We start from the raw sequence: 13,848 nt of genomic DNA, 5'->3' as shown, positions 1-13,848 counted from the left end.
TTTCTGTAACTTTGTAGACTTTTGATCCACTCATATTTTTTAAAATACGTGTTCATATAAAAGGAGTAGCTCAATTTGAATGATTAAAGATTTGATCTGGTCTCTGTGTAATCAGATGGTAGTACTTGGTGAAGTTTACTCATTCTTTTATTGGGCAGATATTGAATCTGCTATATAGTAGTGAATATAAGCAAAATTCTCTGCCTTCATGGAAGTTACATTTCTTTTTGTGAGAAGAGGGTGTAGAGGAAGACTGCAGTTTTAGCTAGATGGTCAGAGTAGGCCTTAATAAGGAGGAGGCGTCTGAACAAAGGTTTGAAGGGGTAAGAAAGTGACTCAAAAGATCCACGAAAGTCTTTCAGGTAGAGTCTGCAAAGGACCTTGCCAAGACAGGATCATATCTGGCCTGCTGATGACTAACAAGGAAATCAATGAGGTTGGAATAAAAAGTACAGAAGGGGAGAGGAGTAGTAAATATGATTGGGAATAACAGAGAAATCCAATCACCTGGGGGCCTTGTGGTCTTCGAAGGAGATTTGTAAAAATTTTCATCTTTTTTAAGAGTTATTTTGTTTGTTTGTTTTTTGTTTTTTTGTGTCACACCCGGCAATACTCATGGCTTCCGCCTGGCTCTGCACTCAGGAGTTACTCCTGGCGGTGCTCGGGGGACCATATGAGATACCAGAGATTGGTCCTGGGTCAGCCGCATGCAAGACAAACGCCCTATCCAGTGTACTATTGCTCCAGCCCCGATTTTATTTTTTTTAATGAAATACGGAAACAAAGATTTGAAGAGTCACAAATCTTTTATGTGTCACAAAAAAGATGTGACACATAAAAGATTACCGACTGAAAATTTGAGTAAAAGATTAAGACTCTGGTAGGAGCTTAAGTGCAGTAACTGGGAGATCAGTTAGGTTATTTCATTCAGGTTGGGGAGCTATTGTAGTTTGGACCAGGTTAAAAGAAAAAAATATGAGAAGTCTGTTTCAGGATATACATGTGTGTGTGTGTTTGTGTGTGTCTGTGTATATACATCTCTCACACACACAGTTGGGGTTTCTTGACAGATTAGATTGAGATTATGAGACTTTCAAAATTGTGAACTGGTCAGATGGAATTGTCATTAGGTAAAATGGGCAAGACCCTGTGTGGTTTCCAGGGAGGTACCAGGAGTTTGGCTTTGGGTCTCTCAAGTTCTGAAATGTCTAATAACAGATGTCTTCAGAGATATGTTTATTAAACAGTTGGCATAGGAATATGGAGTGTATTGGAGAAGTTTGGGCTGGAGACATTAAGTTTGAGAATTAATTGCAATCACACAGTACATTAAGCCATGGGATTAGATGAAAATGCCAAGGGAATGAATATAGATTAAAAATAAATCCTGAGATTAAGCTCTTAATACTGTAAAACTAGGAGGTAGTATTGAAGGGAAATAATGACCAAAAGGAAGTGGTCAGTAAGGCTGAAAGTCAGGGCAGAGAATATGGTATTTTGTAAACAATGTGAAGTGCTTCAGTAAGGAAAAGAGTATTTAACTGTCAGATGCTGCTGATAGATGAAGAAGACTGAAAAATGACTTTTGATTTAGACAGAGGTCACTGGTGGATTTTGAGTGGCGTCAGTAGAGTAGTGAGAAACCAAGGGCAGGGTGCAGGGCTTGTGTGCATGTCCCCTCCCTGGCACCACCAGGTCCCCCACGCATTGGTGGGAGTGACCCCCAAGCAGAGACCTTAGAATAGCTCCTGAACTCTGTCAGGTATGTACCCCTGCCAGCCCCTGAAAACAACCGAAGGTCCTCATAGAGGTTATCTGAGTGTACTACTTTATAATAATCCATTAAGCAGTACATTTGTGATTTATATGTTCTTTTTGTTTTGGAGCCACATTTAGCAATGCTTAGGATCACAGCCACTGTTCTATCTATCTGGTCCCAATTTGTATGCTTTCTACACCGTTTTGTGTGTGTGTGTGTGTGTGTGTGTGTGTGTGTGTGTGTATTGTTTCTGGTTTGTTTTTGATTTTGTGCTATTCTCAGTGGTACTCAGGGCTTACTTCTGGCCCTGAGCTCAGGGATCACTCCTAGTGGGCTCAGGGGATGTCATATGGGGTGTCAGGGATCAGACCATGCTAGGTAAGCACCTTCTTCACTGTACTGTCTCCAGCTCCTTATATTTTAGTAAGCAACTCTCCACCCCCCCCACACACTTTTTTTTTTATTGTGGTAGTTACTTGTGGCAGTGTTCGGGGGATTCCAGGGCAACACCTGGTCCACATCCCCAGCCTTCAGTAAACCATTTCTAGGAATAGAATAGGTGGCCTGAAATTGGAGGCAGTGGTGAAACAGACAACTCTTAGGGGGAGTTTGGTATTTTAGAGAGCAGAGAAATGTAGAGTCATAGAGGTGGTGAAAATAGAAACAGCAGGGAAACTTTTTGAAGGTAGAATAGTGTGTTGATATGCCTATGGGAACACTCTAGTTAGGAGGAAAAAATGTTTGGCAAGAGAGATGAGAATGTTGGAGCAGTGTTCATAGACAACGGTATGGACATAGCTGCAGGCAGATGGGTGAATGTGTTGGTTGGAACACATGGAACTATTTTACTCATTTATTTCCCCCTCCCCCAGCCCCCATTAAGTAAGAAGCAAGGATATTAGCTGAAAGTGAAAATGATAATGAATACTGGGCTCTCAAAGTGAAGAAAATACATGAAATTACCACCTGGAAAAGAACAAGAAAAAGAAGGCCTATTTAGTTAAGTAAAATCTGGCCAACTTGATGGAATATTGGTGTTTCGTTTTTTTTTTTTTTTTTGCCAGACATGCTGAAGTATAGGGATAAAGTACAGAAGGGTGACTTAAGTCAGTTAACCAAAACGAGAGGTTTTCCTAGATGTGTTTGGTAACAGGAAGAATTTGAGGATTTGTACAAAGTATTGCTTGGGTCATTGTTCATGGGATTTTATCCAGCTAAAGAAGAGAGGACATGGAAGGACGAGGGGAAGGTGTGTATAGGATTCTAGGTCCCTGTGGGGATTACAGGTTTATTGGCATTAAGTATGAAAGGGAGTCAGGTGGCATGAAAGGTCACAGAGGCATTGGAAGTTGAGATTATCTAGGGCTATTGAGGATGGAAAGATCAGGAATAGGACTGTGGTTGTAACTGAAGTAGGATGGAGAATAATTAAGACTGGAGGAGTTCAAGGTACTGAGAAGCCAGGTGTTAAGATCTCCAAGAGTTAAGACAAGACTTGTAGTGGAGGGGCCGGAGAGATAGTGTAGCTTGCCTTGCATGCAGCTAATCCAGGTTTGATCCCTGGTACCCCATAAGGTCCCAGAGCCCACCAGGAGTGACCCTGAGATCAGAGCAAGGAGCAAGTCCTGAGCACAGCTAGATGTGACCAAACCACTAAAATTTTTAATTAAAAATTAAAAAAAAAAAAGAAAAGAAAGACTTTTAATGAAGAGAGTGACAGTATCCTAGAAGATCAAAATTATTGAGAAATAAAGAGTGATCTAGTAGTTGGTAGGGGACTAGTAATAACTGGGAACCATGATCTGAAGGCACAAAGTTCATGGCAGAGGGGCGTGTGTGTGTGTGTCCCAAGCGTAGCTTGCAGGCTTCCAGGTGTGTGTGTGTGTGTGTGTGTGTGTGTGTGTGTGTGTGTGTGTGTGTGTGTGTGTGTGTGTGTGTGTGTGTGTGTGTGTGTGTGTGTGTGTGTGTGTGTGTGTGTGTGTGTGTGTGTCCCAAACATGGCTTGCAGGCTTCCAGGGCTGCAACCTTATCATGCCAAGGGCATCATGTGAGCCGGGCTCAGCCATGTGTAAAGCATAAGCCTTCATCCCTGCACCATCTTTCCAGCCCCTGGAACAGAGGGCTGTTAAGGAAGTAGGAGGAGAAACTTGGAGACTGGCAATGAGGAGTCCCACTCCCAGGCCCGGTTGTGTGAAGACGATGGCAAACAAATCAACTGATGGAGAGATTGTGAAGGAATCAGTGATCTCAGGAAGCATCTAGACAAATAAGTGGGAGATAGGAAGCTGTGTTTCTCAACTATGTAAAGGCCCCTGTGTTCCCTGGATATTACAAGAGGGCCACAGGTGAAAATTGTGTAAATGGAGGCCAACCAGTAGGACAGGGCCACAGGAAGGAACCAGGTTGGGAAAAGTTGACAGACATTAGTTTGCGGTTTCTAGTTCCCTGGAGACTCCTGAGAACCACCATTTGCTGACTCTGAGTTGTATAGAATGTATTGTAAGGGTACAAGAATTAGGGAGGAGCAGGAGATGGGTGCAAATCAGGGAGCGTACAGGGCATTTTGGGGATCAGTTTGTGGGTTATGAAGGCCAACCTGAATCTATGCCAGGATGTGGGTCTTCTGGCAACCTCAAGATGTGAGGTTGCACATGGCTGACCCAGCTTTGATCCCTGGCACCCTGTATGGTCCCCCCAAGCACAGCCAGAAATAATTACTGAGTGCAGAGCTAGGAGCAACCCCTGAGCATCACTGCGTGTGACCCCAAAAAAGCAAAAAAAAAATTTCTTTTAACCTTCTTAAAAAACGTGAAGTAATTACATAACAGAACACTGCTGTATAATGATCCGAAGCAGATTACAGTGTATATTTATGAATGCCTGAATGCCTTTTTGATAAGCAAGAAGGTAAGCCAAATTAAAAATCTTTGAATATAAATAAGAAAATAATCCTTGAAATAGTGAAAAAAGATTTCATAGTTTTTAGAATTTTTGATCAGTAAAGCTTTAGGGATTTTTAAAAAATTGAGACCTTTGTGAAGTAAATTCCTAGCTACACCATATCAGTGAATAGTTCAATTAACTGTATAATAAAACTTTCAGAACTGACATTTTTTTTTTTCCATTTTAGTTGGTGCGTCTCGGGCTGCAGTTGATGCTGGCTTTGTTCCCAATGATATGCAAGTTGGACAGACAGGAAAAATAGTGGCACCCGTAAGTATTGCAATAAAATATGCATGCAAAATTCTTTGGGGATCAGAACTGTGTCTGTTTGCTGAACAGTAATCTCTGTGATTTATGTCCTGTTCAGTATACCTAAGTACTTAGTCATTACTCCAGTGAATGTGGTCATCTTACAAGGTGTGTGGACTTTTTTTTTCCTTTGAGTCTGAATGAAATGCTTAGCAGTTCTTAAATTTCTTATAATTTCCAAAAAAATTAAAGCAGGGCTACTTTATAGAATCCATACAACGTCATCTAGTGAAAATTAATGAGACAGCATTTTATTAACCATATTTGATAAGTCCACATTAGTGTTTAATTTTTCTTAGAACCTTTTACTATGCAACCTGTAAGAGCAGTGAGTCTGTATTGATACAGAATCTTGACGTTGGGAGCGGTGAATGCTCTTTGTAGTCTGTTTTCCCCTCAGTCCATGTTACCTGAAACTATGATGGACTTCACGAATCTGAACGTCCTCCTTGGGAGAGGCCGGGCCAACCTTCCCGATGCTGCTCCAGCCTCAGAGGGGCTGCTGCCATTGGCACTGGCAGTTCTGCACACACCTTCCCTAGTTTATTTCTGTGTTTTGTCTAGTTGCATGAAATCCAGAAACTTCTCTCTCCATGTGGGTAAATGATCAGAGACTTCTTTAAAAAAATTTTAAATTTGGGTCCAGAGCGATAGTCCAGCGGGTAGGGCGTTTGCCTTGCATGCGGCCGACCCAGGTTCTATCCCCGGCATCCCATATGGTCCCCCAAGCACTCCCAGGAGTAATTCCTGAGTGCAAAGCCAGGAGTAACCCCTGAGCATCGCTGGGTGTGACCCAAAAAGCAAAAAAAAAAAAAAATTTTTTTTAAATTTGTTTTAGGTGGGGTCTGGAGTGATAGCACAGCGGCAGGGCGTTTGCCTTTCATGCAGCCCACCCGTGTTCAATTCCTGTGTCCCTCTCGGAGAGCCCAGCAAGCTACCGAGAGTATCTCGCCCACACAGCAGAGCCTGGCAAGCTACCCGTAGTGTATCGGATATGCCAAAAACAGTAACAATAAGTCTCACAATGAGAGACGTTACTGGTGCCCGCTCGAACAAATCGATTAGCAACAGGATGACAGTGACATCGACAGTAACAGTTTTAGGCACCATGGTTTATAATGCTATTAGTGATAGGATTTTGTGCATATACACCCCAGTGTCCACTTCCCTCCACCGGTGTCCCAGTATCTGTTTTGTCCCTTTGTCCCCTTCCACATCCATAGTAAACTTTCAAGATCAGTTCTTGAAAACTTATTGAGAATATTCTTTTTTTCCTTCTTTTGGGGGGATGTTGTGAGGGGGAGAGTGCCACAGCTGTCGATGCTCAGGGGTTACTCCTGGCTCTGTGCTCAGGAACCACTCCTAGCGGTGCTTTGGGTGATTAAATGGGATGCTAGAAATTGAACCCGGGTTGGCTGCGTGCAAGGAAAATGCTCTACCCACTGTACTATATCTCTAGCCCCTGTTGAGAGTATTTTTAGTTAAATCTTTCCAACCCTAAAAAGGGAATAGATTGACTTCCAAGTTGAATCACTAGTATCCAATGACTGATCATATTTCTTTTTCTTTTTTTTTGCTTTTTGGGTCACACCAAGCGATGCTCAGGGGTTACTCCTGGCTTTGCACTCAGGAATTACTCCTGGCGGTGCTTGGGGGACCATATGGGATGCTGGGGATCGAACCCGGGTTGGCCGCGTGCAAGGCAAACGCCCTACCTGGGGCTATCGCTGCGGCCCCAACTGATCATATTTCTTAGCTGGTATGTTTTTCGTGAATGAATTCTCAGCCAGTTTAAGAATTTTTGTTATGTGGATGAAAAAAGTTCTTATATTTCAGAATAGGAAATTCAGTCATATTCATTGAGAACAAAGTGATATTGGGCCAGAGCTATGGGTGAGTGGTGAAGCTCATTCTGTGCATACGCACATGTGACTCTGGGTTTGATTCCGAGTAAGATGGGTGCATTTGCTTGCATGGGCCCACACGACTTCTTTGTCTTTTTATCATAAAAAAACTCCTCTGTGGGAATTCTTTATGTAGCCTGTGTACTGTTCCCTACTCATTTTCTTTCAATGAGCAATTTTTTTTTAAATTTTATAAGAGTTACTCTATTTATGGTTTTTCCTTTTAAGGCTATTCAGAGTTTCTATTTTATCTTGAGCGAGTTTTGCGAAGTAATGTTTCAAGGAATTGGTCCAATGTATTTAAATTGCCAAATGTGTAAAGTTTTTTTGTATATAATATTGTCCCCCCTTTTGTTGCCTGAAGGAGTGATAGCTCATCTTTCATTTCTGTAATTGGTAATTACTATCTTCTCTTTGTTTCCTTCCCTTTACCAATAAACTAAGAGTTAATAAAATTAAGAAAAAACTTTACAGTGATCCAACTTTCAAGAATAATAGCTTTAAGTTACCATTCATATACCGTAGAGTTGTTGTAATTGAACATTTGATTTGCTGACTTTCATTGTGATTAGAGTTGTACAGTGGTTACTGAGTTTTAGGATGTTTTCATTATTCCAAAAAAGAAACGCTGTCTTTGTATCTTCTCAGTCCCCTTATCTATATAGATTCACCTTTTCTGAACATTTCATTTTAATGGAATCATAATATGTGGTCTTCTGTAAGTCTGTAAGCACAAAATGTTTTCCCGGTTCATCCATTTCCTTTTATTGCCAGCGGTTTCCCGTTATGTGGATCTACCAGGTTTTATTTATCCACTCAGCATTTGATCTACATTTGGGTTACACCTGTTGACTATTCGAAATAATGCTGATATGAACACTCTTATATAAACTTGTGTGTGAGAAACTGCCAAATTATTTTGCTAGAGACTTATGCCAGTAATAAATTAACTCAGAAATTTATCAGTATTTTTGTTTTAATTTCCTTCCTTTTTATTGCTTTTGGTATATACTCTTATGGTAGAACTTTACTAATCTTACATTTTTCTTGATCTTAAATGTAAATATTAAAGGTGTGAATGTTTCTCTATGGCTCTGTGTCTCGCAATTCTTAATAGATATTGTATTTTAATTTTTTTTCTTTTTGGGTCACACCCGGCGATGCACAGGGGTCACTCCTGGCTCTGCACTCAGGAATTACCCCTGGCGCTGCTCAGGGGACCATATGGGATGCTGGGAATCGAACCCAGGTCAGCCGAGTGCAAGGCAAACGCCCTACCCGCTGTGCTATCACTCCAGCCCCCTGTATTTTAATTTTTATTTCTAAATGTTTTTCTGATTTCTAAAATATGGAAATGTTTAATTTCTAGTTACTTGACTTTTCCAACTTAAGACTATTTTTTTATTTCTACTTTAATTTTGGAGGATATTTTTTATATTTTAATATTAATATGTACTAAAATTGAGACTTTATGACGCAGCAATCTATTGGTATCAGATCATGCCATGCCATATTGAAAAGAATGCATATTCTGCCATTATTTGAGTGTATTCTGTAAATATTAGGTCAACAGACCAAAGTGTATTGCATGTATATGTATATACACATACATATACACATTATTTACAAACAGTAGTTTCATGCGTATAAATAAGTATTCATTTGTCTATGGCTATCTTTGCTATACAGTGAAAAGAATTTGCTTTATAGTAGAAGCTGTGTCTGACTTTTTAAAGTGTGCTGACTTCATGATGGTTTATTTCTGTAATGATACTCAGTCCTATTCTCAGTTACTAGAAGGTGTTAAACTCTCAAACTGTGTTGTGGATTTGTCTATTTCTCACTTTAGTTCTGATAAACAGATCATTTTGTCATCATCTAATGTTTTCCTTTTGCAATAGTCCTTTTCTTGAAAGTTAAGTAATTGATACTAAAGATAGGCGTTCTCTTCTAGTGCATATCTTTCTCTGACTCTGACCTTCCAGCGTCTCTCTCTGTGTATATAAGGAATCTTACAGGTAGCAGATTATTGTTTCCTTCTTATGTGTTCTGACGAAACCTGCATTTGTTCATTTATATTTTTCCTCTATGCTTATCCTTGTTTCCGGGGCGAGGGCCGAGCCTGGCAGTACTTAGAGGTGGCTCTGGCTTGGTACTTGGGGCTATTCCAGTGGTGCCTGACAAGCACCAGGGGTTGAACCCAGCTCCTGGAGAGAGAGAGGGAGAGAGAAGAAAAATGTGCAAATCCACAGCTCTGCTCTAACTGCCTCTGAGAATTTTTTATTTCGTAAACAATTGAATTAAATGTTCTCTTATTTTAATTTTTTTTGTGGTTTTCTTTTTCTTGGCATTTGTTGATCTCAGTTTTTAAGTTGCGAGATTTCATCAGTTGGAAGTTTTCTGGTTGTTATTTCTTTAAATAGTTTTTCTGCCCCAATTACACACATATTAGATCTGCCAAATTATTTATCCCCCAGGGCATCAGTGCACTAGTAAATCGCCCCCTCCGGGGGCTGGAGTGATAGCACAGTGGGTAGGGCGTTTGCCTTGCACGCGGCCGACCCGGGTTTGATTCTCAGCATCCCATATGGTCCTCCGAGCACTGCCAGGAGTAATTCCTGAGTGCGGAGCCAGGAGTAACCCCTGAGCATCGCCGTGTGTGTGACCCAAAAAGCAAATAAATAAAAATAAATAAATAAATAGATAAATAGCCTCCTCCCACCCACCATCCCGCTTTCTTTATCTTTATTTTGAATAGTTTTCTGCTGCCGTATCTTCAATCTGCAGTACCTGATTAGCCTTTGATATTATTTAGTATGCTGTATTTATCAGACATCATACATTTTTTTCCCCACTTCTCCCTCTAACACTGTAGTTTTGTTTTGTTGAGAAGGGTCCTGTGTGGCAATGCTCAGGGCTTCTTTATTTCTTTTTCCTTAAATTTTTAAATTGAATATCTGTGAGCAAGACCATTACAGAGCTGTTCATGATTGGGTTTCAGATGATCTGATACCTGTCCCTCTACCAGTGTACATTTCCCACCACCCCAGTGTCCCCCGTTTTCCTCCCATTATCCCACAATATCCCCTCCCCGCCAGGCAGCATCTTGGCAGACACTTCTCTTCTCTTTCCCTCTCTCTCCATTATGGGTTGCAGTACTTTTACTAAGAGGTCATCATATTTGTTCAGGGCATTCAGTATTTCTATGGGGAAGGTAAGGCTGGAGTAGCTTATTTAACTGGGTGGCAAATTTGGGGTGTGAACATAATTGCTGAGATTTTCGGAAGTACAGGGAGATGGGCGAGGTCATCCATCCTGACCCCGAGAAAGTCTGGAGATTTCAGTGACAAAACCTGCATAGCCGAATTTTCAGCAGATTATACCTTGGTGAAGTGGTATAATCTGGCCGGGGGCATTGCAGCGATTTTGGGTTGTGGAAGCAAGCAGCTGCCGGGAGCTATGCTTGGGTGGGCTCCAGGTTGACAACCCTCATCTCCCCTCCTCCCCCCTGATTTACCCTGGTCTTTTCAGCCTTGTGTGGTCTGTGATTAACTGAAGCTTCAGGGCCTACACCTGAGTCTGCACTCAGGGATCATTTCTGGCAGGCTCAGGAGACCGTATGGGATGCTGCGGACCAACTCTGGGTCAGCCGAGAGCAAGGCTGTTGTTCTATTACTCCAGACCCCGACATTGTAGTATTTAAATCTGTAGAAGTTCGGTTTGATTATTTGTGGCTCTATTGAATAGTCTCCATTATTCCTCTACCTTCCTGAATCTAACGAATGTAGTTTTAATAACTTTAGGATTAACACTTTTTGGGCTGCCTGGGATTGAACCCTGCTCCTAACACTTGAAATGCGCGTGTGCTACCGCTACTCGGTTGTATTCTGGCCCCGGCACTTTATATCTTCCTCTAATGCCTTTTCATCATTACCATTTGGGACCGATACCAGTTGATTACATTTTCTTCTTGTAATTTGTTCTGCTTTGTATATGTGGGAATGATTTGTTGTTGATCAAACACGGCAGAGTATTTTCTTGAACGCTAGATGTTTTTGTGTTCCTATAAACATGTGAGTTTTATGCTGGGATTCAGTGAGTTACTTGGGAACAGTTTGAACCCCTGGAATCTTGCTTTTAAGCTTCGCTCTGTGGAAAGAGAGCAGCAGCCTGTGATCTGAGTCTGAAACAGCACCCTTCTGAATATCTGCTCAAGGTCTTGTGAATTAGGAGCCTTCCTACTCTGCTAGGAACATGAACTATTTCTGGGTTTGTGTGAGCCCTGGGGATGTTTCCTCTGCTCTTTTCTGGCGGTTCTTCCCTTAGCCTTGAGTAGTTTCCTTATGGACTTGTGCTAATGAGTACTCATTAAAGGCTCGAGGGGGGCTGGGCCATCGCTCTGTAGTGCTCCCTCATAGACCGATTAGAGGAATGAATTATTCAGGGCTCTCTTACTGGCGCTCCCCCCTCTGCATTCTCTTCCTTGCAGGGTCCAGCCACATAGGCTTTCCAGATTCCCAGCTTCATCTCCTAGATTTAGACATCATCAATTTCCACTTTAGGTATCCCCTCTGCACTGAGGCCTGGAAATCCACTCCAGTTCGTGTGGGGAGGCAATCACAGGGTTACGCTTGCCTGCTTCTCCTCCTTCAGACAGTTTGCTCCTGAGAGGTGTGTCGGAAAGACGTTATTTCTGAAATTTTGACCAGTTGTTCTAGGGGTTTTAGTCAGGAGGGTAAATCTCCAGTCCTTTGTGGATCAGAAGTGAAAAGGTTAATTGTGTCCAGTCATTGCTGTCTCTGTAATCTTTTAACTTGTTTTTGTCTGCGATTTTTCCCTCTGCTCTTTTCCTTATTTGGGCTCAAGTGAATATTTTTAGAGGACCCCGATGTATAAAACAATATCTTTGAGAATAGAGTCCTGTTTCCTGTATGTTACAGAACTCTAGTTTCATCTCTTTCAGCATCATTAGATGTAGTTGTTGCAGCAGTAGGCTGAGAAATTAACCTCTTCTGTTTTACAGTCAATACTATTAAAATAGAAAATAAACTTTAGATAACATTTAAAGTACATATGAAAATTTCAAAAAAATCTCAAATGATAATGATACATCAGAAGGCAAATGAGCCTGTGTTTTTTTCTTTTTTTCTTTTTTTTTTTTTTGTAGGAACAAGGAAATCTTTAGGGCTTTAAATATCAATTTGGTATGTATAGGCTTGAGGTTATAGAAATGATAGCAGTTGTAACTTCTAAGAGCACAAACTGCTAACTGCTGAGAACAAACTGAATGAATATCTCTAAATGTAGATTTTATACATCAGCCTGTCTTCTACTGAGAGGGGCAGATGTCGCAGTGTTCAGGAGCTACCTGACTCTGTGCTCAGGGATCATTCTTGATGGTGGTCAGGGTACCATGTGTGGTGCCATCAGGGATGGAATCTTGCAATTTTGGATGGAATCAGCTACATGCAAGGCCCTTAAGCTTAACTGCTGTACTGTCTCTCCAGTCCTACAGCCCTATAATGCTTTTAGGAAATGAAAGTATAGGTGCATATATTTCAAGATGATGAATTCCTCAAGCATGTAGCTTCTGGAAAACACCACTGCACTCTTATAATCGGATAGGAATACTTAGGATAAGAGGAACAGAAAGGGTGTATAATATTTTTATGTGAAATGAGGGAGAAAGTCGGGTGTATGGTCAGTTTACCTCATTGTGCTTGTCCCCCAGCACCTTCCCCCTTAACTCTCACAGAAATCTGGCTTCTCAGATTGATCTCTGATATATTTAAACAGTTGCTATCTGGATTTTAACCAGGTTTTATAGCTTTTCTTTGCAGGAGGCTTAGTCTGACACAAGCTATTCCCTTAAGGCCATAAGCAAGAGTTCTGAGTTCCAAATTGAATGCATTACTTCACATGTACTCTGACTAGTAGAGTTGTATTATTACCTTCCTAAATATTATTTTAATTAATATTACTTAATATTGCATTAGGCTTTTGGCAGCTGTATTCCTCTGTTGGCATTGAATTACTCATATTTGTGACTCTGAAATCTCTGTTTTCTTCTCCCCCCCACCGTGCTCCATTTGAACTGCCTGCTATTAAACCATGTCTCCCTTGTCTAGTATTAATGCATTGTTTCTTTGTATTTAAAGCTGAACGCAGTATTTTATTAAATGCTGGTCTGTGCTCCTTGCCATTGAAGTCTTTTGAATTTTTAACGTTTGACTTTTGTTTCCACTCACATTCCATTCAGCTTCTTATTTGAGGCTCTTATGTTTTTATTGCCCTATTATAATAGCTGTGAAAACGTCACTGTAGTTCTCTGATGATAAGCCCTAAAAAGTCTCCTACTGGGGACCAGAAACATAGTACAGTGGGTAGGGCACTTGCCCAGCACATGGTTGACCTGGGTTCGATCCTCTGTACCCTATATGGTCCCCCAAGCCCACTAGGAGTGATCCCTGAGCATAGAGCCTGGAGTAAGCCCTGAGCACCAAACCAAATCAAAACAGAAGCCTACTTCAAGTAAGAAGATACATAAATACTAATTCTGTTACTATTTTTAGTGGGGGGGGAGGGCGCATCATGATTTACAAAGCTTTTAGCATCAGAGTTCCGAGCATTCTTTATGATTCTGACTCCAACCCTAGCACCAGTGTCAGCCTCCCCCTCTCCACTGTCCTGAGGCTTCCTCCCTCTCACCGTCCCTGATTCTGTTATTCTTACAAAGATAATTTTACCGTTACTATAGTTATTTGAGATAATGATAATGCCTGAGAGATGCTCTGAGTTTGATTACAGTTTATGTATTCATAAAATATAAAATGAATACATAAATTTATAAAAATGAATACATTCTTATTTGCTCATGGATAGTGGTTTGCAGATACATACGGAACTTGGAATGATTTCTGTGTTTGTGGAGTT

At 41.1% G+C, this 13,848-nt stretch overlaps 1 protein-coding gene across 1 annotated transcript in view; it reads left to right on the top strand.

The window, feature by feature from the left end:
• Positions 1-13,848, top strand: part of ETFA (electron transfer flavoprotein subunit alpha) — a 78,383-nt gene that overhangs the window by 25,700 nt on the left and 38,835 nt on the right. Inside the window, exon 9 of the mRNA XM_004611757.2 lies at positions 4,890-4,972. Within this exon, the coding sequence (XP_004611814.2) occupies positions 4,890-4,972 (83 nt within the window). The remainder of the gene's footprint in view (positions 1-4,889; positions 4,973-13,848) is intronic.

This window comes from Sorex araneus, chromosome 3 (assembly GCF_027595985.1).
Source record: "Sorex araneus isolate mSorAra2 chromosome 3, mSorAra2.pri, whole genome shotgun sequence".
NCBI lineage: Eukaryota > Metazoa > Chordata > Mammalia > Eulipotyphla > Soricidae > Sorex > Sorex araneus.
This window is presented reverse-complemented; position numbering and strand designations above follow the sequence as displayed.